At 42.0% G+C, this 26,640-nt stretch overlaps 3 protein-coding genes across 4 annotated transcripts in view; 2 read left to right on the forward strand and 1 right to left on the reverse strand.

Annotated features, from left to right (window-relative positions):
• The first annotated feature begins 1,106 nt into the window (after positions 1–1,106).
• On the forward strand, positions 1,107–6,017 carry asb10 (ankyrin repeat and SOCS box containing 10). Of its 2 annotated transcripts, none has more exons than XM_085377864.1 (5): positions 1,107–1,536; positions 3,131–3,398; positions 3,818–4,322; positions 4,838–4,951; positions 5,325–6,017. In XM_085377864.1, exons 1-5 carry the CDS (start codon positions 1,221–1,223, stop codon positions 5,508–5,510), a joined length of 1,389 nt encoding a protein of 462 aa, XP_085233990.1. In that variant the 5' UTR covers positions 1,107–1,220; the 3' UTR covers positions 5,511–6,017. The 2 variants fall into 2 exon arrangements, with proteins under 2 accessions (XP_085233990.1, XP_085233991.1); XM_085377865.1 differs by lacking the exon at positions 1,107–1,536 and adding an exon at positions 2,126–2,441.
• Positions 6,018–7,795: 1,778 nt separating this feature from the next.
• On the forward strand, positions 7,796–9,950 carry gbx1 (gastrulation brain homeobox 1). The gene is made up of 2 exons (XM_085378105.1): positions 7,796–8,505; positions 9,162–9,950. Exons 1-2 carry the CDS (start codon positions 8,055–8,057, stop codon positions 9,674–9,676), a joined length of 966 nt encoding a protein of 321 aa, XP_085234231.1. The 5' UTR covers positions 7,796–8,054; the 3' UTR covers positions 9,677–9,950.
• Positions 9,951–17,089: 7,139 nt separating this feature from the next.
• The window catches only part of agap3 (ArfGAP with GTPase domain, ankyrin repeat and PH domain 3), a 72,086-nt gene continuing 62,535 nt past the window's right edge, over positions 17,090–26,640 (reverse strand). Inside the window, exons 17-18 of the mRNA XM_085379009.1 lie at positions 18,622–18,877; positions 17,090–17,652 (exon numbers count right to left, since the gene is read on the reverse strand). Coding sequence (XP_085235135.1) covers positions 17,428–17,652; positions 18,622–18,877 — 481 coding nt within the window. The 3' untranslated portion in view covers positions 17,090–17,427. The remainder of the gene's footprint in view (positions 17,653–18,621; positions 18,878–26,640) is intronic.

The following is a 26,640-nucleotide window of genomic DNA, read 5'->3' on the forward strand; positions in this document are numbered from 1 at the left end:
TAACATAAAATAAATGACCTTGATTTCCATACCAGAACAGTCGTTAAGGTATAGATGAGATGCGGCTCTGCCTCTGTGTTTTCGAGTAGAAAAGAAGGTAAAACCTCTTCGCCAATATCGTGTATTTCTCCACCTGTGGCGCAAACTTTGTTTTCCGCAGAGCTTGCAGGCATCTTAATAGACTCCAACATGAAGGCGGATAAATACACCTTAAAAAGTGTGTTTTTGATACGCAATGTATCAAATACTGCTAAAATTAGATGGTGATGGTGTCAAATTGAAGGTCACCCTTCCATCCTTGGTGTCTACAGAGCTGTGAGATCTGTTTTGTTTTGGGTTTTTTGTTTTGTTTAGTTTTTTTCTGCTGGGTAGAATTTCTACTACTGGAAAATGGTTGTTCATCAGTCAAAAGAGATGTTTGTCAGATGCCTAGCGAGTAGGCTTAAGAGGCTTAATTATGTGCCGTCCCTCCGCCATCAGAACACTACACGTGGGGCAGAGTGACACAGCGGTTGCCAGTCATTCAGCCTAATGTTCTAATGCAGGGAGCCATGTGGATACATAAAATCCATTAAAGCTCTTGGAAAAAAAATACTGAGCTGAAAAAGGCATTCTGCTAGCTACTCAGGGGCTTACAAATAGGGCATTCTTATTTGCTCTTCCTCTAAGAAAAATGTCATGGCAAAATCTGACCTTATAGGTCTGGAGATTTTTTATTTTTTAACATGTTTTTTTTTTTTTTTGTTAAAACAGTGAAGGTGAACAGTGGACAAAAAGGTTCACATCCACTGACTTTTCAGACTTATTATGCTCAATAGATTTAAAGTAGGAAAAGTTGAAAGAACCACACTGAAAATCAGTAGTTTTTAAGCCTCCTTTTGGTAAAGTTTTGCTAAATTACATGTAATTTTAGTAAACATTGTATTACTTTTAAAACAGCATGCACTGGGTTTGATACTAGCAGCCTAACAGAGAGACTTTATAACTTTGCTGGAGGCAAACAGGAGAGGTTTGAGTGGCTGCGTGTGAGACATAAAAATAGCATTTACTTGTCACGCTGCAGGGAGGGTCTCATGCCGAATATCAAAACAACTCGGTGAATCAACCCTGTGAACAGCCGGCGGGTACAAAGTGGACATCAGCCAGAGAGAGTGAAATAACAACAGAAACAGAGAGAAGGGACTTGTTAGACATAATCATACACATATCGCACAACAAGCATGTCGAGAGGCAGCTTTGTCTTCACGTCCATGGCCTTGCGTTCTCTTGAACTTGACAAGGACACGCTAGAGAGATACAAGTACAGCAGGCAACTTGCCTCTCATAATCTGAGTAGCTATATGCTGAAGAAGGAGGCCAACAACAGAGCACTGCTGAAGTCCCTGCCACCAGCTGTCTGCCACGATGTGGTCATCCACAATGCTTTGTATACAGGAGACCTGGAGGCTATGCAGCGCTTTTTTCCTAGAGGATCCACAGCAAACCTCATCATTGAGCCACAGGGAGGGGAAATGCGCTGGGCTGCCAGAGGGGAAGGTAAGAGACAACATCTGTCTTCATCAGTGATCTAAGAAGTCACATGAATCGGACCGTATTTTCTCGAGATTGGCATCCAAAATCAGAATGGTTTGAACACAACCGATATTTCCTGTGATTTCACGAAAAAACTAAAGGCAAAAACATATAAAGAAATCACTGCTGTGCATTGCTGAGCAACGTGCATCTGGCGCCTCTCGCTCAATAAATCAATGCAATATTTATAGCCACAGAACCCGAAGAGCTATTTATAGAAACCATCATATGCCCACCACATAATCAGACCTGCGAGTCATCTGTTTGTTCTGTGCAACAGGACAATCCATTAGATTCAGTTGTGACCCTTCCATTAAAGACTGAGTCAGTGTCCGTTTTCAATAACTTGTTTCGTCACTGGCAAAACATCATGAAGGACTTTTTTGTTGTTGCGAAATAATGTGTCACTTCTAATTTCTTAGACTGCAAAACTGTATTAGCTGGATAATTAGGCAGGTTACATGCAATGCAGTCATTGGCTCTCATGCCACTGGTTCAAAGGGTCAAGCACAATATCACATAACACCTCCCTGAAATAGCCCTGTCTGCACAAACAACCTGCATAAGTGGTGCTTCAGGAGAAACCTCACAACTAATACATTTTAAAAACAAATTAGCTCGCTGTAATATGGCTTACGTAGCACCTAGAGTGAAGTGGCGCAAACAAAAGAAATACAGAGAAGATGTGATCGCCACAGCCAAGGCTACAGGTTGTATCCTGCAGTTCTGGAACTCTTTGCTCGTGGGCGATGAGCTGACTATCCTCGGTATCGTGGATGATGATGAGTATGGCTACCTTATTGATGCAATTTATGACACCAGCAACTTGGAGGAGTGGAAGAACTTTAGATTTAACTACAGAGGCCTGAGTAGGTCCTTAATTTTTATGTTTAATCTTGCATCAGCAAGGTTAAACTAGATTTTGATGAAACATGTTATGAGTACATTAAAATGTTACGCTGTATACCAGGGATGCCAAATTACATTGAGGGTTACATACAGTCCACTTTGATTTTAAGTGGGCGAGACGGGTGAAACTCAACTTTGTCAGTGTAAGGATGTTTAACCAAACATCTGATCCCAGAGGTACCTTAATATAAGATAAAGAAGTGTAGTTTCAACATGACATCTCAGTTTTTCTCGCATGATAAATGTGTAAAAGTACAAAAAAATGCCTGGTAGCTCAGACTATCATGTATTTAAAAACCTAAGGTTTTTGTTCCACTGAAAGTTTTATGTTTTAACCAAGAAAAACAGGTACTTCTCTGTCATTTCATTCTTTATCTATTACTTAACTATGTCTATTAGTTTATAGCGGGAAAAGCTGTAAAACATATAAAAATACAGTTGAATTTCCAAAAATGTTTTCCCTATCTAATGTTTTCCAAAAGCCATCCCCTGGGCTGGATTGAAGCCTTGCCATACCTATTCTGGCCCCCAGGCCTTATTTTTGTCACCCCTGCTGTATACTATATCTGCTGAAGCATATATGTGACATATATACTTTATGGCTTGAGTTCAATGTTGGCTTCATGACACTTTTGCTCCCTGTTGGCAGGACTGTGGTCACTGACTTATGAGCAGGAGCTGACGACACCGCTTCACATCACAGCTGGCCGAGGCTTCGCGGACTGCCTGAGGCTCCTGCTGCAGCGCGGCGCAGATGTTGACCTAGCACCTGGCGGCACCACTGCGCTGCACGAGGCTTGTGAAAACTGCCAACCAGAGTGTGCCAAACTCTTGCTGATGCACGGTGCCAATGCCAATGCTGTCTCAGAGGACGGCCTTCTGCCTTTGCATGTTTGTACAAGCCCTGAATCCCTTGAGTAAGTGAAATCCAGTAAAACTATGTAAGAGTATTTTCATTCCTCATCTAGTTCAGTCACTCTTAAGCACCAGTACTTGAACTTGTATCCTTGTAGCTGCAAGGTTATATAAAAGCAAACAAAACCCCTGAGTATATTTACCTGAGCAAAAGGTGTATTTATTGCAGAGTAAACATTCTGTTGTTTCTGTCATTTCTTCCTTCAGGAGTTACATATTCCAGGAGCAGGAGGTGAAGCTACAAGTGACAGTAAAATATATTAAATTTGGGACTGCTGCTGCCCCTAGTTGTAAATTTTGCTGTAATATAAACAGCTGACAAAAAGCATAATGCATTAAAATGCCTTTGAATCTGAAAGGGAAAAAAAATCTAAAGTGTAGGAACAACTGATCTACCTGATTCTATTAATCCTGTCTGCAGATGTGCCAAGTATCTCCTTCAGTATGGAGCTGCAATCAACGGCTGCACTGTAGATGAATATGACACTCCTCTCCATGTGGCTGCCAGGAATGGCCTCCCAGACCACACTGAGCTGTACCTGCGTCATGGAGCTGCTGTGGACAAACAGAACTATGAGGGTCTCACCTCCATCAATTCTGCTTGCTCACAGCCCCAGGAGGCACAGGATCTCCGTAATTATTTCAAGGTGTGTCAGATACTGATAAACGCAGGGGCCAACATCCACACTGAGGAACAGGACAAACGCACTCCTTTGCACATGGCCTGTAAGAATGCGAACCCAGACATAGTGGATCTGCTGCTGGAAAATGGGGCCTGTGTTAACAACATGGACTATGGAGGTGAAGCTCCAATGCACAACATCCTGAAGGTGGCGGCCTACAAGATTTCCCATAGTCCTGAGAGGATTGTCCGCTCTCTGCTCAACCACGGCTCCATTCGGGTGTGGCCCGGTGCTCTTCCGAAGGTAGGGACCTAAATGCTTGAATATTACATGGAATCAGAATAAAACGTGTGGAGAAGCATGCTATCACGGCTACAGCCAATTATTCATCAAGGTGGCTCATTTTGCATAATTAGCAAGTACTGCACATGTAACACCTTGACTAAGATTTCTTTGAAACGCTACACTGTTCCTTGCGATATTCCAGACTTCACAACTTCACATTCAAATCATTACCATCTCATGGCACAACATGAAGTGTTGCACTCTCAGCGGGAAACAGACTACAACTATCAGTGAACCCACGTGCACTACACAAAATGCCTGGTTCCTAATTAGGCAAGTGTTAATAGGAGATTAATTAGCACTAATTGCATAATTTCCAGTTAAACCCCTGGAGGGAAGACCAATCTGTTCATTTCACAAGTGTTTAATTACTTTATTTCTTCCGTTCTATGGAGTCACATGCTTGCTCGTGAACTTAAATGTTGATTGTTTAAATCGTACTGCTTTGCTCTGAGTTGTGATGCACCTTGCAGGTTTTGATGCACTGCTCCAAATCGCCACGCACTGTTGAGGTTCTCCTGAATGCCTACAGTCACCTCAAAGTCACGGACACCTGGGTTGAGTCCGTGTCAGAGGAGGTGTTTAAGGCAAGCTTTTTAAATGTGAAATTATGAATTAGGTTTACCATTTTTTAATTATTATTATTATTATTATGTTTAGTTAAATGTTTTAGTCTTCATTGTCTTTAAATTAATACTTTTAAAGTGACCCATCTCAACCCATCTTAGGTAGAGAAAAATATTGTAGTTTCTTATAAATATGAGGGCTTTTAAAAATGAAAAGAACATTAAGTAATTTATCATTATTTTATATTCAGAAAGCTATTTTTTAATCATTCATTTTTAAATATAAGCTGATTGCAAAACTAAACTCAGAATATCAAAGCATCAATATAGAGCCATCAATCTAGTATCAGTTCATCAGTTAAATCTATTTTTTGTGTGTTTCTGTCCAAAAAAGGAACACAAAGAATTTTATGAGTCAGTCTTCTCCCTGGAAATGACTCCTCGCTCGTTGCAACACTTGGCTCGCTGCAGTCTCAGGAGATTCCTGGAAGGCCGGGTACACAAAGTGGTCCCAAAGCTCGATCTGCCCAAGTTCATCAAGAACTATCTTCTCCTGGATTTCAGAGGATACATTCACTAAAAGTCCAATCTGAGTGTGAATATTTGTACCAAATATCGATGGTGAGAAAAGTCCAACAATGTGAATCAATACACAGATTTCTTTTAGGTTGCGTGCTGCCATACATAAGATTTTCAGGAGGCAGACGCAGAGTCGTTTCCTGTCATGTTTTGATCCATGTCTCAGCGCAGAAACACGTTTGATGTTGCACCACAAGAGGGCGCTACAGACTAGAATTATTAAATTATGCAGTGGGGCTGCAGCTATATTGGTTTATATTTTCTTTACTTTTTTGATCACTTTTTCTTTTCTTTTTCTCTTACTTTTACACTTTAATTTAAAAAGGACGACTTGCTTTAAATTGTATACATAGTTATTATCATAGGTCAGCGCTAGGGAGCATAGTAATTATGTTTTGCACATCGAGTATTGCTATCAAAATATTTGCATTAATCGTTTGAGATGCCTGTAATTATATGAATATATGATTAAAACAGGCTTTAAATGAAAATAAAGTTTTCCACTACTGCTGCATGATCTGGTCATTGTTCTTTTCATGTTTCGTGTTTTTATATTTTTCTGTCATGTTTTTGCTTGTAGTCATTTTTCTCTGTGTGTGTTTACTGGCTGTTTTGTCATTGCCGCGTTTTTCTGGAAATTACTAATTTATAACACAAAAATATTTTAGGAAGCACCGGTATCCAATCCAGTATGCCCTCAAAAATGTAAAATTGAAATCAAATTAAGCAGAAATATGTTGAATAACTTTTAGAGATATTTGAATGTGTGTTGTGAAATTATTTTTAGATTTGGTTTTTGAGGTTAGAACAACACAGGCGAAAAAAAGAGCGCTTCTTCTGTTCCATTACTTACTGGGTGGAAAAGTTTAGATGGAGACGATCTGGACCTTTTTAAAATTATTACACGGGGGGAAAACAGCTTTAATGTGAATTTACAGACAGCAGATAGAGGTTCGGTATCATTTTTATATCCCTGCCGTATAAAACTTTGTTTTTAGTCATAAAGAGGTTGAGAACACAGGCCCTATTTTAACACAGTTTTAATTGGTCTTTAAGAAATGAAACAGGCAATCAGAATTTCGTTCACAAAGCGCGCAAAGAGCAGCAACGTAAACTCAGAATAACCCGAAAAAGAAAGGAAGACGAGCTCGGCAAATGGTTTCAGTAGATCAAAGCGAGGTGCTGCTGAAGTCACTTGCAATTATAAGAATTAGCCTGCCCTGGCCCTCCACTGCTAATCAGAGTCGGTGGTGATATGTTTATGTCCTCATGCAATCAGACGACCAGTTGGAGAGCCCGGGCACCCAGGACTCAATAGGGCTAATCATCATCAGTTCCCATTGCCATTTAAAAGGTGAGATGATCTGCGATTAAACCAGTGCTTAAGAAAAGAGATTTTTTTTCTTCCCACCCTATGCGACTTTGATCAGGGACAAATTACTTTTCCAAAAGCGCACAGTAAAATTAGTGCTTTATTTAGTTTCTAAAAAAAGAAAGAAAGAAAAAAGCACACGTTGTTTTAATTGGCATATGGCCAGCAAAAGAGATTAAAGTTTATAGATTTAGATTTGGGGATTACCGGTAGTAACTTTAGCCACTGTGAGTCTGTGTCCACACTGAAGTTGACCTTACAAACGGCTTTTATCTGAATCTAATTTCGCAAGCAGCATCTCTCTCTCGCTCTCTCTCTACCTCGCTTGCTCTCTCTCCGGGGAGCGATTGTCGTGGCACTTCTTCTTTCTGAAGCCAAACGCATTGTTTTTAGCCGCGGAGAATGGGAGAAACATCTGCCTCTCCTCCCTCCCGACTCTGATGCCCATCGGTCCCAATATTTCAACAAAAGCCACCGTTGTTTTATGCTGTCCCTTGAATCCAGAGTAATTACTTATCATCAATCAAAATTAATAATAGCTGATTGGGTTGGTGTGGTCAACGATTATAGAAGGGGAAGGGCTGGAACAGTCTCTCACACCGTTTTGCAGTCAATGGTGAACCTGGCAAAAGGGGAGGAGGGCTTGAGGAGGGGTGGATGAGGGGGGTGACTCGTCTATTTGGTCTCCACTGGGAAACTACCGCCTCTCAAGACGGCCAAAAAGTCAGAGGCTGAATAAGGAAATGAAGCGTAATTTGAGGAAGATGGATGAGCCCCCAGGGAAACACCCCCTTTTCATTCTTCTTGTATTGCAGATGATAACCAATGCGCTCTCGCCCTCTCTTTCCTCGCGCACACACACACTGTGCATCAGAGAGGGGTGAAGGGAGGAGTTGGAAAGAGGGGACAGATAGAAAGAGGGAGCGTGTGTTTATGTCTCAGTGTGTGACAAATAAGAGGGAAAGGGTAGCGCTGGTGCACACAACAAAGCGTCCGACTGACTGAAGCATTTAGAGCGCAGATATCCGAAGAAGGGGTCTACTTCCAGGGATGACAACACAGCAGAGGATCTACTTTCAATTCACGCTCTCTTTAAACTGAAAGTTTTGCTCGTCGTCGACGGAAGGACATTTGCTTTCAAGTTTTCACCGAACAAAAGTGTTTGCCTGCAAAATGCAGCGACCAGGCGGGCAAGGGACGGCGTTTTCAATCGATTCCCTGATAGGGACCCCTCAGCCCAGACCGGGACACCTGCTCTACACGGGCTATCCTATGTTCATGCCATACAGACCTTTGGTTATCCCACAAGCTTTATCCCATTCTCCTTTATCGTCTGGTATACCTCCACTCGCGCCATTGGCTTCTTTTGCGGGACGACTCACCAACACGTTCTGTGCCAGTTTGGGACAGGGGGTGCCGTCCATGGTTGCGCTCACAACAACGATGCCAAGTTTCTCGGATCCCCCGGACAGTTTCTATCCACCACAAGAGCTGCCTGGTCCACGTTTAAGCGCTGCCGACCCGGGAGCGAGAAGGCAAGAAAGCCCACACTCCGAGGAGCTGCACAGCCGGGACAAGAGCTCTGAGATGCTCAACTTCTCGGAAACTTTTCAGACAATATCAGGTAGGCTCAACCACTTCTACAAGTCATTCTCTTTCATTATATTTAAGCCTCGGGGGCTGCCGCGTAAAAGTGACCACTGTGCGTAAAATGCGATAAAGCGGAGATTAGTGGCCTCTTGGGTGAAGATGAATTAGCAGGTATAGTGTATAGTTCTAGTTAATCTCATCTTTTCACATTTAGAGCTCTTGATTAAAATGCATTTTACTAAATCCCGAGTATGCAGCATAAAGCGAAGCTTTATGAGGGAACTGCCGTTTCAGGCACGTTTGCTATTTTAAAAGGCCGTATTTGGAATGATTTCTGAACCAGTCTTTATTAAAGCATAAAACAGAGCTAAATGCCAAGAACTCCAGTCTATATGTGGATGCAGCATTTTCTAAGTTTCTCAGTTGCGGTGGAAACTTATGGAACAACTGAGTGACCACAAACAAACCGCTGATGATTCAGCATGACTGATCTGATTTTTTTCTGAAATTTTTTTCTGAAAAAAGTTCTTTCACATGATCTCTGCCAGCCTTTTTTCCCCAAAACACACCAAGTGTCGTCCAACGTTGTGAGACATCTGCAGCTGTCACCGCTGATTTGCGGGATCATAAACTATAAAATCACTAAATGCGTATGTTTGCGTGTGTTCTTTGTTTATCTTCGCATTTTAGGCGAGACCAAACTCTACAGTTCAGACGACGAGAAGCTGGACCTAAAATCAGCAGACACAGTTTGCAGCGACCGAGAGGACAGCTCCGCGGACAGCGAGAACGAAAGTTTCTCGGACGGCAACAACTGCGGCGCCCTGTCCCAGAAGAGCAAACTAAAAACGGGCTCGCAGGAGGCGCTACCGACCGGCAGCTCAGCAGGGAAGAGCCGGAGGAGACGAACAGCTTTTACCAGCGAGCAGCTACTCGAACTCGAAAAGGAGTTTCACTGTAAAAAATACCTTTCTCTGACTGAACGCTCCCAGATCGCACACGCACTCAAACTGAGCGAGGTGCAGGTGAAGATCTGGTTTCAGAACCGTAGGGCCAAGTGGAAACGGATCAAAGCGGGCAACGTCAACAACCGGTCGGGAGAACCGGTGAGAAATCCCAAAATTGTGGTCCCCATCCCGGTGCACGTCAACAGGTTCGCTGTGAGGAGTCAGCATCAACAAATAGAGCAAGGGACCAGGCCATGAACTGAGATGAAAATCAAAAAAAAAAAAGAATATTATTAGAAACACTTGACTCTAGGTTCCACTGATTTGTTGAACGCATGAAGCACAAAAAGGATGTTCCAATTATTTTGTCTGAGGGAGAAGAGGATTTACTCACAGACAGACCAATTATTTGGCAATATGCTCTCATTTTTATTTATTGTTTCTGTTAATATGTAAATATAAATGGGTAAAAACTGGTACAAATGAGCACTATGAGATGCGACTGTAAAGATTTTTTTAAGTATTTATATGTAGGGCCAAACTGTTTTGTTGGTTATGTGCATGTCCTCATTTGATGAAGCTATTCTGGATTTATTTTTTTGTTTGTTTGTTTTGTGTTTCGTACAATTTGTTGGAGACATTTGCATGTAACTTAAGGCGTTTTTTGTTTGGCAAGTGTAGAAACCACCTTTTAAAGCTATTTGTGGAAGAACAAAAAAAATGTGAAGGAATTAACGACCAAACAAGAGACAACTGTAAAGTATATTGACCTAATAAATCGCTTTATACGAAAGCTGGAATCCAGGTTGAATCATTGTTATTAAAATGTAGAGCAACAGCTGTTGAAATCATTTGATTACGCTAAAATGAAAACAAAGGTGGCCTTTACTGTTTAACCATCACGAAAGATTATTGAACAAGTTCATTTAAAAAAAAAAAAAAAAAACTACGGTCAGGCGGCTGTTTTGACTAAAAATATATCCTGATGAAACGTTGAAATTTTATCATAAAAAATATTTCTGTTCATTTTTTTTGGACTTAGAAGACCTTTTTAAAGCATTTTTTAGAGAGTTTCAGTGAGGCGTTAGAAGCACATTAATGTCTGTTTTTGTGTAATTTCATAGCTTCTGCTGCACATCTGTTAGTCTTAATTTCCTGAAGTTGCAAATTCTTTTAGAATCTATTAATTATTTATTTTATTTTATTTTTATTTTATTTTATTTTAGATACATCAAGGACCTGAGACGTGGAACAGTCTTTTTTAAGGTAGCAGCAGCAGTGATTGATTTCTCTTTAGGAGGCCATGTTGTCTCAACTGAACTGATGGATCCTCATTAGGCTGAGCACATTCAACACTCTGTAATGAACTTCTCTATCAGTCACTGCACCGACACAAACAGACATCAGCTCTTTAATCTCGTGGCGCTAAAAATGTTTTTTTGTAAATCGATCCAAAAAGAACTAAATATGAACAAGAAGTCATTTAATAGGACGCATTAAAGTCCGCTTTGAAGGCATAATTTATTGGTGCTGTGTCACCTAATAGATACGAGATACTTTATGCATCATTTTAATACAACTAATATCCCTCAGAAATGTCGACATCTTTCGAGATTTACTAAAATATGAAGTATTTCATCTTTTGTTTCAATGGCCGAAGTAGACGATATTTATAAGTTTGATTTCTAATGAATGTTATGATTGTAAGAAGCTATGTTGCTCCTAAAACGCGGATTTTCTTCAGGATACATACACAGACCTGTAGCTAGTAAATGCAGTTACTCGTCTTGTACTTACAGAAACAGACCTGAGCGAATAAAAGCGGTGCTAAATGAAATCAAATCGGAAATTGTACTCTACATGCCAGCAGTATTAACATAATCTCTAACCAGAAACAGCTACCCTATTACAGGAGGAAGGCTTGGTGTTTTTGTGAAAACTTTCATCACGGTCCTCGGTTTACACGCTGTCTCTGAGCTGCTTGCACAAAACCTTATGTTGGATTTTTTTTTAACTTTATATCAGATGGTCTTCGTGATTCCAGAAAGATTCAGTAGACGTCAGATCACGTTTATTTATTTATCATTTGAAATATGATAATGGGGCAGGATTCCTCAGATAATTAATATTTCATGAAATTAAACTTTTGCCACAATAAGGTGGGTTTGGGTTTTTAAAAAAAAAACTAATCTCAAATAGCAACAGACATCTATAATAATCTTTACATTTAATTTTCCTCACGCCTCTGTTGAATACAGGCTTGACCTCAGAGCATAAACAGACACTTCATGACCCGGGCACCCATGAGTAGTAAACTTTATTTCACCGTCCACCTCATGCATTAAGATTGTGACACTCACATGAGGATTCAAGGAGTGATGATCGTGTGAAGGTGCAGTGGAAGTTTGATTATGGTCCAAGAGCTGACTAACATAGTTGGTTATTTCCACGTCACTGTGCCAGAGTGCCACAGCTATTTCAGACCCCATGCATGCGCTGCATGGAGGGACTGACGATGAGGAGCCATGACAAAACTCATGATAGGCACTGGCTGTTATCACTGAGATCCTGCAGGTTTAGAGCTGTTAGTGTGGAAAGAAATAATATTGCTGTTATTATTAATGAATTATTAACGTGCAGAAGCTTTCTGGAGGAGAGTAATGTGTAGCAGACTTGAGTTTCTCGGGTTACTGTGTTAATCCATTCAAAGTTTCTAACAGTCTGTTCTTTTTAAGCCGCACATTCAGTAAACACTTCAATCTCGAGACTCCATATTCTGCCATTGTGCTACTTGAATCACAAATTGAAATATCAGAAGTTCTTTCCAGCAAAGACGTGTAACTATTCCCTCATTCCCACCTGCAGAGAGAGAGAGAGAGAGAAAGGGAGGGAGGAAAGCGAGGGAGCTCATTACTGGCTTGGTTGTGTGAGTGTGCAGGCTGCTCAGCGCCGACTGGAGGCCTGACTTCTAGGGAGGGTCCGGACGGTCGTGGCTACAGTGATGTATGGGCAGATGCATCAAATCGCACAAGATAAACAAGCGATGAGTTTCATCAGGGCCATCATAGCTTTAATTTGGCTGCCTAATGAGTCAGATCTAGTGGCGGAGATAAGAGTTGTCAGAGGCCCGGCTCTAATGAATTTCTTGCCACTTGTAATCAAGGTTGCCTGTCTGAGGGGGGATGATTAATGGAACCCTGGAGGATTCCCTTGGCCCTCAGCCTTCATTACAGCTAATGCATTCTCAGGCAAATTAACAGCAAAATGCAGGCAAAAGCCAACGGGGAAGGGGAGAAAAAGTAAGGGAAGAAGGAGGGAAAGGGAGAGAGTGATGGGAACAGAGCGTTTATATAAGACAAAGGAGTGAGAGGAGGGTGAAGAGGAAGATGGCACGGTGGGTATGAAGCAGCCAGGTTGGGCAGCAAGTAGGGAAAGAGAGGTCGATCACTGAGAGGATGGGGAAATGAGTATGGAGACGTGGGGCAGTCAGGAAGGGCAGGGTGCAACATGGATGTACTGCTCAGACATGATGGAGCTGGAATTGATAATGGATGTTTAAGTCTGTGGGGGATTCAGGAGAGGAGAGAGGGTCAGGGCAAGAGAGGATATAATTACTGGTTAAAGAGACTGCAAGATTGAAAAGAGGAGGAAAAACAGGGAGCAACAGAACACATCCACATCAGGACAGGCAGCAAGGAACATGTAAGATAAACATTTGTTCAGTGCCACCTTGATGCAGCATTCATATCAGGACTGGGTGCATCACTCACTGCCGGTGACCTGCGGCCAAGCAGCTTCTGCATAAGGGAAGTATGGATTTAATGTTTGCAAATATGGTCTCGTCAGGTCTTTGTGTGCCCATCCATCAGCCTCAGACCCACCTCTGCAATCTCGGAGGCAATTTGTCTGAGAAGAGGTGGGCGGCAGAGAGCCCTCCTCACTGTTTAGCAAGCCCTGATGAAATATCAAAACACACGGCGGTGCAAACAAGCGCTCCAGTCTCACCACAACAAACACAAGTGGCCGGGGTCTGCCAAGACACGAGGCATGGTAATAAATTACAAGACCTTTTTTTTTCTCCCTAGGTAAGAACAGACAAGCACTAGTTTAGATATGTGCGAGTAAACCCTTTAAATTTTGACATTAAAGACCTTGAAGGTTTATAAATCTTAAATCTACAATTATTATTATTAAACAAAACACAAGTGTTACCTGATCTTGCAATAGTCCCACAGACTACCTTTAAAGGTTCATTTGATATCATTTTTTTTACATTCCCTGGGTTTCATGGCCTGCTACCTTAATCTGAGTTAACTCTCAGCTCTTTGTAAGCTGAACTTTTCCTCCAAATAGTTGCTCATTGCTATCAAAAGCCAAACAGGAGGAATTGTTAGATATATATCTCATGATTAGTGCATAGAGGCCAAAAAGAGAAGGAGTATAAACGAAAATAAGTTCAAAGGAATGTGAGATGGATTTGATTTTTCATGACAGCAACCGAACACCTCCCATCTAATGCTGCTAAAGGATAGCTGGTGATAATGTTATTCTAAATTAGCCCTATTAATTTCCTCCCTCTGAGGAGACTCCAGAGGAAGGTCACTAATCCGCAAGGTGAAGTAAGCAAAGACAATACTACCCAATTACTAATAAGGAAGTTGGTTGAGAAAATTTGTTTTTAAGAGCTTTAAAGCGTGACATGGGGGAGTCAGTCTCCATTTCAAGGCAGCGCAGAGGGAGGAAGAGGAGAAACTAAAGAGAAACCAGGTGATAAAGAGCAAACAATGCTGGCCAACAGAAAGAGGAAGGGGATGAAGATATGCTGAGACAAGATTAGCAGGAAATAAGAAGTGGATTAGTGAGGGCTTGACTCCTCTGAACACAGATCTTTCAGTTTTCCCCACAGTGTTGTGCTGCCTGACACTAAGCCCAGCTCTTTATCTTAATCCTCTTTCAGCAACTGTTGGGGGTCCCTCGAGCAGGAAGTGAAGAGGGTGGTTCACTTACCTCGAGGCAGGCCTGGCTGAGTTGTTTCGGACACGAAGTTTGATGAAGGGACACGCAAAAGAGGAAACGCGACTTCTAATTTGAAAGAAAGCCTCACCTTCACCGTTAAGGCACAGCAAGACAAGAGATGGGAGAGACAGGAGTGTGATGGATAATGAGTGAGCGACACACACACACACACACACATACACAAGACAAATGCGTTGATTTCCCTAAATCCAGGGAAGGCTACATCGTTTTTATTTGAGTGTTTATTAATAGGTCAACTGTCAGCCAAGCATCCAAGCATACAACAAGTTATTCTTTAGCTTTTGATTCACGTTCTGAATGTAAAGGAATTACAATAGGAAAATGAGCAAAAAACAAAACAAAAACAAGAAAATATATTTACATACTGCATTATAAATATGTTAAATGTACATCATTATACACAAGTACCAAAGATGGTCGGTTAACGGCAAGACCAAACAGAAGTACCTTAAAAAAATATGCCAAAGAAGAAACAAACAAACAAAACAAAACAAAACATATCAAAATACGGTTTGTTGGTCAGGAAGACCGAAAACCATTTCAGTTCAGGAGTTTGTCTTCAGATAAAAGCATTAAGCTAATATTTACACTTCATCTTGTTTTCAGGGGAAAAACAGGCAGATTTCTAGTGTTTTTTTTTAAATCATCTACAGTATGTAAATAAGGGTAATCACTGTACACGCTTAACTCCTCTTACTGATCCCCTTGGACAACAAAATGCACTCAATGAAACAGGTTGGTCAAGTAAAGATCAGAAATAAGGCCAGTATCACATTACAGTACTAGTAAATTCAAAGAAGTCAGTTTGATTTCTTTTGGGGATGTCTTCAAAGATTAATTTGACATTTTATTAAATATGCTTATGCGCCTCTTGCTGGGAGGAAGACAGGAAGATCGATACGACTGTTAGGTGTGCATAAACTCCAGAGCAAGAAACCCCAGAAATATAGGGACGTATGGAGTAACTTCTTTATTAAGCCTAGTTCCATCGTGGTAACGGCTCTGTAAACAAGGTGCAATGTACCTAAGTAGAACCTTTACCAAATGTGGTTGATAACTACTTCATATGGCTGCTCTGGAAAAACATCTGTACACAATCTTCCCATCAAGAAAGCAAATAAGCATATATTTTTTTTAAATGTCAAAACTTTCCTTTACAGTATCTCCATCGCCTGGATGAACAAAACCCTCTTTTGACCCCATGGTCATTTTCAGTAGGCTCTGAAAACAGGAATACTGTAACGCAACAACGAAACCATGTAGATAAGGTACCAAGTTCATAACTTGCTCTGTAAACAAACATTCTGCCTATGTAAACACGTAAAATCAAGATGTTTTAAAACCTCACAAATGGCAGTTTAATAAAAGGAGAAATACACCCACATTGTGCCGACTCCATCTAAAGTCATTTTTACGTCCGAGTCCCACTTACTCTAAATGAGCTGGCTTATCACGTCTGTGGAATACTGTACATTTGTAATAATGCAAACTAATTATACTCGTCTCTCTATATATATGAACGTCTTTGCTCATTTGAATCCCTAAATGTCTCACGTCAGTCACGTGAATGCGCGTTGTTAGCTCCCTGCTTTCGGGCTGACAGGTTCTCAGGGGGAGAGCACAGAGGTTTAAGGAGAAGGTAAAAGGCTGCTTCTCATCGACTAAGTTCAAACTTCTTATAAGGAATAAGGCAAAGGAAGAAGAACTACTTTTTACAGTGGTCTGTACATTGTTACACAGTTATGATCCCAAATCGTCACTGACAGTTTCTGTCTCCTCTCTGGCGTCCTTTCAACAACAGAAATGCCCACGAACACGCGAGCACAGACGTATCGTAGCGTTGTGTACGGACGCACGCGCGCGCGCGCGCACACACACAGTGCCAGTATATGCATTTCACAGCAACAACAGAGGAAGTCTTCTTTAGAGTACCAAATACGACAGCCTTCGGCCCCAGGAGGCGAGTGGATATTCCAGGACGCTCACGGGATGAAATTGCGCGAATCTGTGTCAATTATCAACACAATCTTGTCATTTGGGAAATTACTCCAACAAAAAGATTGTAATGGCACAATTTCACTGCTTTAATCAAACCTTTGAATCTGAATGAATTCTGATTGAAGAGGAACGCGTACAAAGCCATGTGGCTCACTGGTCATAAAACATTATGCCCTTTAATTCCTTTGTAGTCACGGACACTTTTACCCGAGCATCACAATAAGGGTGGCGAAGGAAATGACTCAATTTCACCCGATAGGAATTGTGCAATCAACTCCTTTATGATGATCTGAATCCATTTCCCTGTAAATTAAGTATCTAAATCATTTGGACTCTTTAACTATAATTGCTTTGCCTTTGTATATGAATAGTATGTCAAGAGTTTGATAGCTGTGTTGAAGACATGCATCATTACGAAAGCCTGCAACAGCCACTGATATCAAGAGAGATTTAGTTTCTTTCCCACATCAGTGTTTTGTCACTTCTAAAACTATTCTTTACAGTTTTATGTTATTACACTTAGGATTGGAAATTTGAAGGAAGTTTCTCATTCACACTGTATAATCAGTTCACATCGCAGAAGATGAAGACATAAAAAGGAAATGTTCAAGCATTAAGGAAATGCTTTTCGTAGAGTAGGTATGAATGCCAAAGTAAGTCATTTGTTTGGTTGACGCTTAAAAAACAAAAAAGCTTAAAGCTCATCGTGATCACTTCAGACCGAGATTGAATAAATTTAACAAACAACAGGAATAAAAAATAATAATATAAAATAAACAATGTACAATGTCCGAAACCCCAAACGCTCCCGCTTCTGTCAGCGCGGTGGAATATCTGCAGTAGGTCCGTCACTCCTGATACCTATCCGTGCGTACTGGTTTTGGGTTACACAGTGTGAGAAACAGAGGAGGAAGTACTGGGAGGAGACACGGGTGGGTTTAGGTGGGTGCTCGTCTGCAGCTGCTTTCTGGCTCCTACATGATGCTGATACTGCGGTTGAGCTCACACTGGGCGTTGTTGTTGTTGATGTTGGGGTTGCGGCGGCTCATGTTGGGTGTGGGCACGGAGGTCAGGCTGCTGGTGTCGTTGGGGCAACCGTGTTGGAGTAATATGTCCGCGCACTCCTGGCTCACAGCCCGCCGAGCGTAGGACAGCGGCGTTTGGCCGCGGGCATCTCGGCTTTTCACATCCACACCGTACTGTGGGAGAGAATGGTTGGCAAGAAAAGAACAAAGGCCAAATTTAGGACATAAGCATAAAGTACAAGTAACTACACGTTATTTTTGGCACGTCCTCTGGAATTAATGCTTATGATTTAGGTTCATTGATTAGATTTAGTAATAATGTGATACGTTTTTGATTTCCCTGAAAGCACTCTGTGAAAAGCCCTTTTTTGGTGGGGTGGTACAGTACTGTGCAGTCTTGAGCCATCCTCCACCCCCCATTTCTTTGTATTTTGCTAAGAAAGTTGGAAATACAGCATATAAGAAAGACGTTGTTACATCTGAACAAGCACAAAAGCCAACATTTGGTATGAACACCTGTATGTATGACACAGCCTCTATTAGGCAAGCTTTGTACATTGTAATGACCTCCTTATGTACTGAGACCTGTTAGGGCTGATTTTCAGTCCAGTTCTTGTATACACTGTTTTCTCCTTATCTCCTCTGTACATAGTGATGATGACTAATTAAAAAATGGTTCTTTGCTAAGTTGTGAGTGCCGTTTTTATACTTGAATATACTATAATATACTTGAAAATACTAATATTCTATAATATTTTGCCTCCTACATTTGCCTTCCCCCAAGGTTCTCCTCTTTTTTTTCACATTGCCAAATGAATTCTTCCATGTTGTGAAATTATGCCCAGTTACTCACTGAAATACCTCTGTTGTCCATCCAATTCAAAATGCCACCTAATACTAAGTACTTAAGTGCTACTATTTATACCAAAACATACAATGAAACAGTAGTTTGTGTAGATTTCCAGATAATTTCCCCTAAAATCCCTTTTGAATTACTTTAAAATCATTTAATAAGTAAATTTAAAAATAATTTTTCCATGACTGACAGTTGCAAATGCTCTGCTGTGAAAGCAGAATTCACTGCTTCAAATGTTCATCCACCTTTAACAATGCTCCCAACAACGCTCAGTGGAGCCCACTCACCCAGATGAGCAGCTGTGTGATGACTACATTGGCCATAGCGCACGAGAGGTGCAGAGCGGTGCGTCCATCTCCATCCCCGTAGGTCTCATTAACCTCCTCCTTGGTGCCATGGGCCAGCAGCAGCACCACCAACCTTAGGTCATCCTCCACCACCGCCCGAAGCAGCTGCTGCCCCAGAGGCACATCTGACTGGGGCAGTCCCACCAGGAACAGCTTCTGCTCGTACTTGGCTCGGATCCAGCGCTCCTTCTCTTCCCTGGAGGGAAGGAAATGACAGGGGCAACGCAGGTCAGGCAGGGTGAAACATGACGAACACGCTATGAGCAATTTCGCACCCAAGTTAAAGAACTTTCTCGAAACGTATCTCATAATTCAGAGGCCTTGACGTAAAGGCAAAGACATGTACAAAAGGAGAAATGCAGACACACAGGGGAAATATTAGAGTAATTGGCCTAAGAGACTCACCGGAGTGCAGTGACATTTCTAAATTATTAGAGCACAGGAAAGTGACTAGCCTTCACTATCACAGTGGGAAATAATACAGCAAAGATGTGCTGGAAAGATGAGAGAATGCCAAAGGGTGTGACGCTTTGGGCAATATTCCAGTTTCTAGTGATTATGGTCGTCAGCATGACCGTTAAAGCCTGGCCAGCTTTCTAAAGGTTACACATCCTGAACAGCATGTCTGCTGTGGACAATACGGGAAGGCGGGGGACGTATTTTTATCAGCACTGTCGGCTGTCAGTCTGAACTGGTGGATCCCCTCCACAAAAGAGGCAGTGTGTCTCAGAGCCCCAGTCTCCCTTGGGGTGGCTGGGCCCTGAGTCAGATCGATGGGGCTGAATGGCAGCCAGAAAGGGACAGTGGGATGTGGGGCTCCTTCACTCCAGCCCGCAGCAGAGAATAGAGGATGAGGGAAGGCTCCATCCTCTATCACCAGGCAGAATTCTATCTATTGCTCTCCATCTTGACCCCCCATTTCATTCTGTGCCCACATACAAACTGTACAAATAGGAAAGGGGGAGAAAAAAAAATCAATATCAATACGCGAATGACTGAGCATGCCCAGTGTGGTACTAACCCGGTGACCCTGTCAGTCGGTGTGATAAGAGGAGCAAAAAGAGGCTGTTGTTTGGATTTGTGGGTGAGTGACAGAACGGGGAAGGTTTGTAAGGATAAGTTAAAGCAGCAACGCTGGCTAGAGTGACAAGGCTCTCGTGGGACTCTCTATCAGCGGGTCGAGGCATAGCAGCAAGTACAAACGGACACTCTAACTCAATTCAACTGTATTTCATCATCAAATAATGGCCAGCTTTCATCATCATTTATTAAAAAATTACCTTTGGATGAGAAGTGGAAGAATCTGTCTCTACACAGTGAATAACATTGTGTATGTATCAGCTTACTATAAAGACCTGGTTTACACAAATGAAGTAAGTCAGTTCTACATGCTCTGGTTTAAGCTACCCATCATGTAAGATTACATTTGTGAGTTTTGTTAGTTTATCTGTTAATATTTTCCACTCTGTAGGTCCCTCGCCAATTTCCCCACAAACTGAAATGCCCAAACATAGCTCACAAATATTTTTTTTTCTTTCCCGAACAGCTGGATATTTCTTGGACAGATTAAAAATCTGTGGGTTAATAATAATAATAATAATATTTTTATTTGTATAGCACTTTTCAAAAAATAGGGTGCTTCACAGTATTAATAAAACTTACGCAGTGAAGATAAGTACATATATTGAAACATACAGACACGTAAACAGACTTACGGTCAGACACACATACGTGAAAATAGTTGCAAAAAAATGGCCGAAAATAAAAGGGGAAAAGTTTAAGGGAGCGCTAACCAATAAAAAGTCAATTAAAGCAAATAATAAACTTTTGAAGCACACACTAATTTATATCAGCAGAAGTGCATTCCCTGTGTTCATCATAGGAAAGGAACGTTTATACAAAGTGCTTTCCATCAACAGTGCAGCTCTATGGTATGGTCAAATTTTTGGCTACGCAGATACTGAAAAGGATAATTTCACTGTTGTTTTTAATCTATTCACAGTATTTTAGCAACAGATCCTGTTAGCGACATCTCAATCAGAAACAACCATTTTAAAAACAGCAACCAAACTTCGCCACTACTTTTTATTGCCTTAGCAGCCCGGTGTCGAGGCTGCCGACTTACCGCAGACAGCAACTGTGTTCAGACTCATATGTCAGCTGCCAGGCTTACTTCACAAAGCAGTCAGTCTTGCACAGAGCAGCCTGGCACCCGCCCTAACTACAGGAGTTAAGGATGTGATGAAAAAGGGGCAAGTCTTCTTCTATCAGCACCCAAGCAGAGATTGATTAACTGCAAAAAAACCCAGCAGCTCATAAAGCTACTTAGCCCGCATCTCAAAACAGCCTTGAAGTAATTGCTCCTATAGACACATGGGTACATTTTTTTTTCATTATGACCTCAAAGGGAATGTGGTAATGTAATGTAATGCAGCAATGACGGAGAAAGCCCCCCCCCCCCCCGCTACAGCATAAGCAAATCTTTTCTTTAGGCAGAGGGTATTCTGTGAACAACAATACAGCCCTAATAGCAGGCAATTGCTGTGGCTCAGTTTTATGGTGTAAGACCTCCATCAATCCCTACTCAGTCATTATGTGGGGACAAGCCGGTTAGCAAATCAATTGGCCTCAGAATCGGTGGTCTGCTCAGAACAGGAAGGGGCCGTCCTGCCGTCCACCATTATTTCCCTTCTTTACAGCCAAAGACATTTAAGTTTGTCAGAAATCTGACTGACTGGCTGTAATCCCGAAGGCAAACTCTACAACCTTTAACAAAAATCCGAGCAGGGTTAAAAACAACCTGTTGTCCAAAGTTTGCTTCAGAGAGCTGGACGCTGAATGAGATGCTGAATCCGTAAAGCCCAGTGAATTGATATGAGCTAAATGAGGCAGAAAGTTAGCACCAAGATGTGAAAACAAAAAGGCTGAGGAGAGCCATTAGGAAGACGTCAACAACTCAGAAAGGAGCCCTGAGGGCACTTTGTTAGCCCTCACTACGAAATCAGCCCTGGAGACCTGCAGAAAAAGGCCTCGCTCACTGCTGATGCTGTGCTTTAAATTCAGCAAGAATAGACAGACCAGAAAAAAAAGCTAGAACAGCCAGGCAGTGGTTTAAAAACAAAAAAAACCTCAGCTGCTGCCACTTGAAAGAGTGTGAAAGGAAGTGAAATGGTAATCCCGCCTCTGTCTTTTGTTTGAAATTGAAAAACAATCCAAACAGAGGCAGGGTTTAGACAGTCGGGGGGGGGGGAAGGAACTGAGACCCTTGAAAAGGACACTTCCTCACCGCAGGAGGAAGAAAAATAAAATCAGCAGATTTCGCATGTCAAAGTGCCAGGACAGAGTAGCAGGGGAGGTAAAGAGGGAAAGGAGAGTGAGCTTCACAGCATGGGGGGGAATTTTGAAAATTGAACTGATGGTTAGTTCTCTATATACGAGCAGACATCTAAGCACACAGACACTAATTTCCCCACCCAGGCTCGAGCACATAGTTGTTCTAAATTTCTCTGTCGCTTAGGGATTAGAGGGGATCTTAAGGTTCCCAATAAAAATGCCTGCGCCTCCAACCAAAAAAAGAAGAGGTGTTTGCTTCGCCGCAAACTTCCTCCGTCATCCAGAGTTATCTCACGGCCGATCACTGCTGTTTAACTTTCTTTCGCTGGCTTTGATTCCAATGTAATCTTTGGGCAAACATCAAAACACTTACTGACTCTAAAGTGGAAATGGGATTCCTGCTTAGAGCTGGTGTCCCCTTTCATTTTCCTATGCGAAGCCCACCTAGATAAAAGCAGCCTTAACAGTGGAGAAAGGCCTCTTTTATAATTCTATTAGAGCTCCGTCCCTCCAGCTCTCCGTTGAGCAATGGATTCTGACCCTGACTTAATTAAGTGGCAAATGGCAGAATGATTCTCCTAAATCCAGCCCACGGAGTCAAGAACACATGACTGAATTCAAATAAAGAGGAACAAACAAGGATAATTAGTCAAGCCTGAAAGACAAAGGCAAGCAGGAATTTATAGGAAGGGAAGGGAAACTGAGACAAAGCGGGTGGAGCCAACGGTGGAGGAGCCACAGGAATGACCAATCTGAGTGCCTGCAATAGTGGTGCCTTGGCCTGGAGGAACAGGAGGATGGCCATCGCACATCTTTCACATGCCGAGTCCTCCTAAACTATCAAAGCGTCTAAGCTCCTCCCACTCGTCCATGATCATCCAGAGTCACTGTGGATACATCAAACAGACGCACTGAAGGGTGGAAATGGCAGAGGGAAGGGTCTTTGGGTTTGACCAGCCTGAACAGACTTCACAGTGGGGGTGGGCGACTTGTATGGGACCAATTCCCATGCAGCCAGCAGCTTCACTTCCACAAACCGAGGGGTGGGTGTGTGCGTGTGTGAGGGGAGAGTGAGGAAGAGGGGCAGCAGCAGAAAGACAGAGAGGGGGCTCAGAGGGAAACTACTGAGATGAACAAAAAAAAAAAAAAAGAGCACACAACAGGGAAAGAAAGCTGGGCCCCAAAGCATCAAAGGTTGCTAAGGGCAAGAAATGAAGGAGCAACACAGTAAACGCCACAGCAAGAGTGCTAAATAAGGCCTCCTATAGTCCAGCGGGTTACACTGTAGACACGGTGTGCTCTGCTCTGAGAATAACAACACAAAAGAATTAAGACAAATATTTTACAAGTGGAATTGATGCTGCTTCTCTCGCTTCAAGAGTGCGGTCTGAACAGATGACCAGAATTCAAAAGGTTGTTGTGTTGGGCTCTAAAGAAAGGCCAGTGGAAAAGCATCTGGCTGCTGTAGGCAGGCAGAGGGATGAGTTGAATATATTGTGACATTAATGAGGTTGTCAGCCTCCTCATGATGGAGTGGCTGTGTTTTTGTGCCAGCAAGACTAACACCCTTAAATGCTCATGCTGTTAACCCCTGCTGAACCCTCGCCTCACATACAAAGCTGAGGGGACGACGAGCACATGCCCCCCTTAAGTGTGCGTCCCAGTGCACGCAGGTTTTAAAAAAAAAATCTCGATCACATAAAGCAGTTGGGTTGGATTCTTTTTCTTTATTAGTCTTTATTTTTTAATGCTAACAATATTGAATCTTAATTTCATGGCTTAGGCCCCTTCTTCAATGAAGCAGTCCTTCCTCTATGTCCACCTGGCCCTGAAACCCGGTGGCATGTGGGCAATTAGTGACTACAGTACCACTTCTCCCACACAGGGCTAATTACTGACCTGTGGGTTTCATTTAGAGAGAAACAGAGGCAGAGGACATGGTAAGGCCCAGTCATTCATTTGTCTTAATTAATTACTCTTCCTCCACCGGGGCTCCTGGCAAGGCCAACTATTCTAAAATCTCTCTGGTGAGTTGGTGTTCCCGCACTCGTAACCTGTGAGTAGCCTGGAAGCTTTGCTCCATGTTTTGGGAACTAATATGCAGCACAGAGGCCAATCTGGTGAGATCCTAAAACAGAAGTTTATGGCTGATATTATTATTATTATTTAAAGCAGCAATAAAGAACTTGGCAGGGCACGCCAAGGTGGCACTGCTGGAGCAGAAGGGGTTAAAAAAGGCAACGGGGCCAGGTTTGGAGAGGTTAGCGGTGTGATTCATTTTTATTACCACGCAGCCCCTGCAGGCGGCAGGAGTGGCAAATTATTTCTGAAACAAAGTGGAGGGCTCTCATCAGAGCTATTACCTGCCTGTGGCCGAGGGCAGCGCGGAGCCTACAGAGGGTGACAGTGAGAGGCCCACGTCAGTGAGGGATAGCCGTCCACATCCGTCCACGCTCCAGGACATCTCCCCCAAATGAGTCTTGGTGTCTTGTGTATGTGTTTCATTTTTTTGTGTGTGTGTGTGCGCGGCAAAGGATAGGGGTAAAGTTAACCGCGAGACCTCTCCCACAGTTTCCGTAAAAATAATCTGTAGTGTTTTTCTATCACAAACATGCCACGCAATTAGAGGTGACATGCAAAACACAACGACTCCCAGGTGCTAATTAAAAGAACAACTCCCCTGCAATATGCTGACTGCAGAGATCAGCCACAATGCACAGCTCCCGCAGATTTATTATCACACATTTAACTGTATCCTGGCCAGATCTGACTTCTGCTGTTAGCATGTTGGCACTACTTGATACTGAAGAAGCTTTACCGCTCTACCAATAAATAATTATTTATAAATCTGCTGGCTGTAAGGCGTTAGCACAAGAGCAGTTTAGTTAATCGAACTGCTTTCCTTGTTTCGTTCTGGGAAGAGATCCTATAAGATGAGGACTAAAAAAACTGAAGAGAACACGAAAACCAGCAGACTTGGTGGCTCATTAGAACCTGAAAGCCCTGAGCATTTATTGGTGGATCAATAGCAGTTATAACTGCATTATAACAAGCCAAAGAGACTTTGTCTAACATGCCTATTCCAAAAATATTCAAATTTAACACCAACTTAGAAAACATTGAGAAATATTTATCTAATGATAACAAAAATCCTTTAAATGCACGCATACTGGTGCGTGGGTATTTATTTGTGAATTACATTAATTGCATTATTCTCACACGGACAAAAAAGTCTAGTTAATAGCTCATGCTTAAAAAAACAAAACTACAGCAAATAAATTACTACCATTGCAAATGATGCTTTATTGGTACCTTGCATTCTTCTGCAAAAGCAGGTAATCCTACGTACATATCCATGCATATTAACACGCTTTCTATTATGATGTCTGTAATCATTCTGTTCTACGCCAGCAATTGCACTGCTGTGCAGATCCGCGTACGACAAATCTATATATTGTGTTCTTTCGCACCCGAATATCATAAGCTAAAACAATCTTGTGGATGAGTGCTTTTAAGTTAAATCTCAAAAATGCAAAAGGGGTAAAACTAGTCTTGCAGGAGACATTCTATCAGACGCCGACTTGATATTCAGGTAGTTACTGAATCGTTTAGATTAGGTGTCACTAATGTTTAGTAGAAGTCAGGAGCCATACACCGCCTGCCTGGGTGCCATCACAAAGCTGCTGCATGTCACCGGTGTGACACAATTAAAATTCTCCCTTATGCGCGGTGCTCAATTTAAGAGAAGCACCCACAGAAGTGGCGTCAGAATTCAATAAAAATAATAAAAGAAACCGCATCCCTTTAAATTGGTTTGAATTCATCATTCAGGATAAAGCAAAATAGTCCGATGCAAAGCAGAGCAGAAAGTCCAGAGCATCTAAATGACCGGTGTCCATATATGATATTTCCAAGTTCTGTTTTTTGGCTAAAGATTAGTTATCCTGCAAATGAGATTTATTGTTTGACAGTGAAAACTAATGGAGATGCTGCTCCGGGATAAGATCGGATTTTTTAGACAATGAAGAACCTTCCTGCTCGAGGCGACGTGCGACTGACAGCGGTAGGGAGAGAAATCAACATCAATAATCTTTCATCAAGTCCACAGTGGAGCACTTTCACACAGATACCATTCAATAAACAACTGTAGGCCATCATTCAGGTCTGAACTGGCCGGAGAGTCAGAGAATGAATCCAAGAGGAAAAATAACTGAAAACTTGCTCAATGTTGCACAGATCATTTTATGTGGGCCAACTGTGAGCAGAAAAATATGCATTTCCTAAAGAAAGTAGTTCATAAAGGATACAATTTGCAGTTTTACAGCCTTATGCTGCTTTCTTATTAAGAGATCTAAGCTATAATAAGTGATTTCAAAGGTTAAACTCACAGGAAAAAAATACTATGAATTAGCAGCAATGGAGGTTACACTCATAATTAATGAAACTCCAACAGTAAGTTTTGGCATGTAGCAACAATATGTTATAAGTGTAATATTAACTGTTTATATGCCACTTTTGGCTTGTAAATAGCACCACTGTAAACAAAGTGTGCACTGGCCTAAAATGCACACATCAATCAAGCCATAGTATCACCCGAAGGTTGGAATTAGGCCGGGAACTGATGAC

Source organism: Diplotaxodon limnothrissa, linkage group LG18 (genome assembly GCF_057381915.1).
Source record: "Diplotaxodon limnothrissa isolate DT_005_m linkage group LG18, D_limnothrissa_male_GT1.1, whole genome shotgun sequence".
Classification (NCBI taxonomy): Eukaryota; Metazoa; Chordata; class Actinopteri; order Cichliformes; family Cichlidae; genus Diplotaxodon; species Diplotaxodon limnothrissa.

Coding starts and splice junctions, on each gene's coding strand:
- gbx1 (XM_085378105.1), top strand. CDS start 8,055: ATGCAGCGACCAGGCGGGCAAGGGACGGCGTTTTCAATCGATTCCCTG. Junction 8,506..9,161: donor AACTTTTCAGACAATATCAG/GTAGGCTCAACC, acceptor TTCGCATTTTAG/GCGAGACCAAACTCTACAGT.
- asb10 (XM_085377864.1), top strand. CDS start 1,221: ATGTCGAGAGGCAGCTTTGTCTTCACGTCCATGGCCTTGCGTTCTCTT. Junction 3,399..3,817: donor ACAAGCCCTGAATCCCTTGA/GTAAGTGAAATC, acceptor TCCTGTCTGCAG/ATGTGCCAAGTATCTCCTTC. Junction 4,323..4,837: donor GGCCCGGTGCTCTTCCGAAG/GTAGGGACCTAA, acceptor TGCACCTTGCAG/GTTTTGATGCACTGCTCCAA.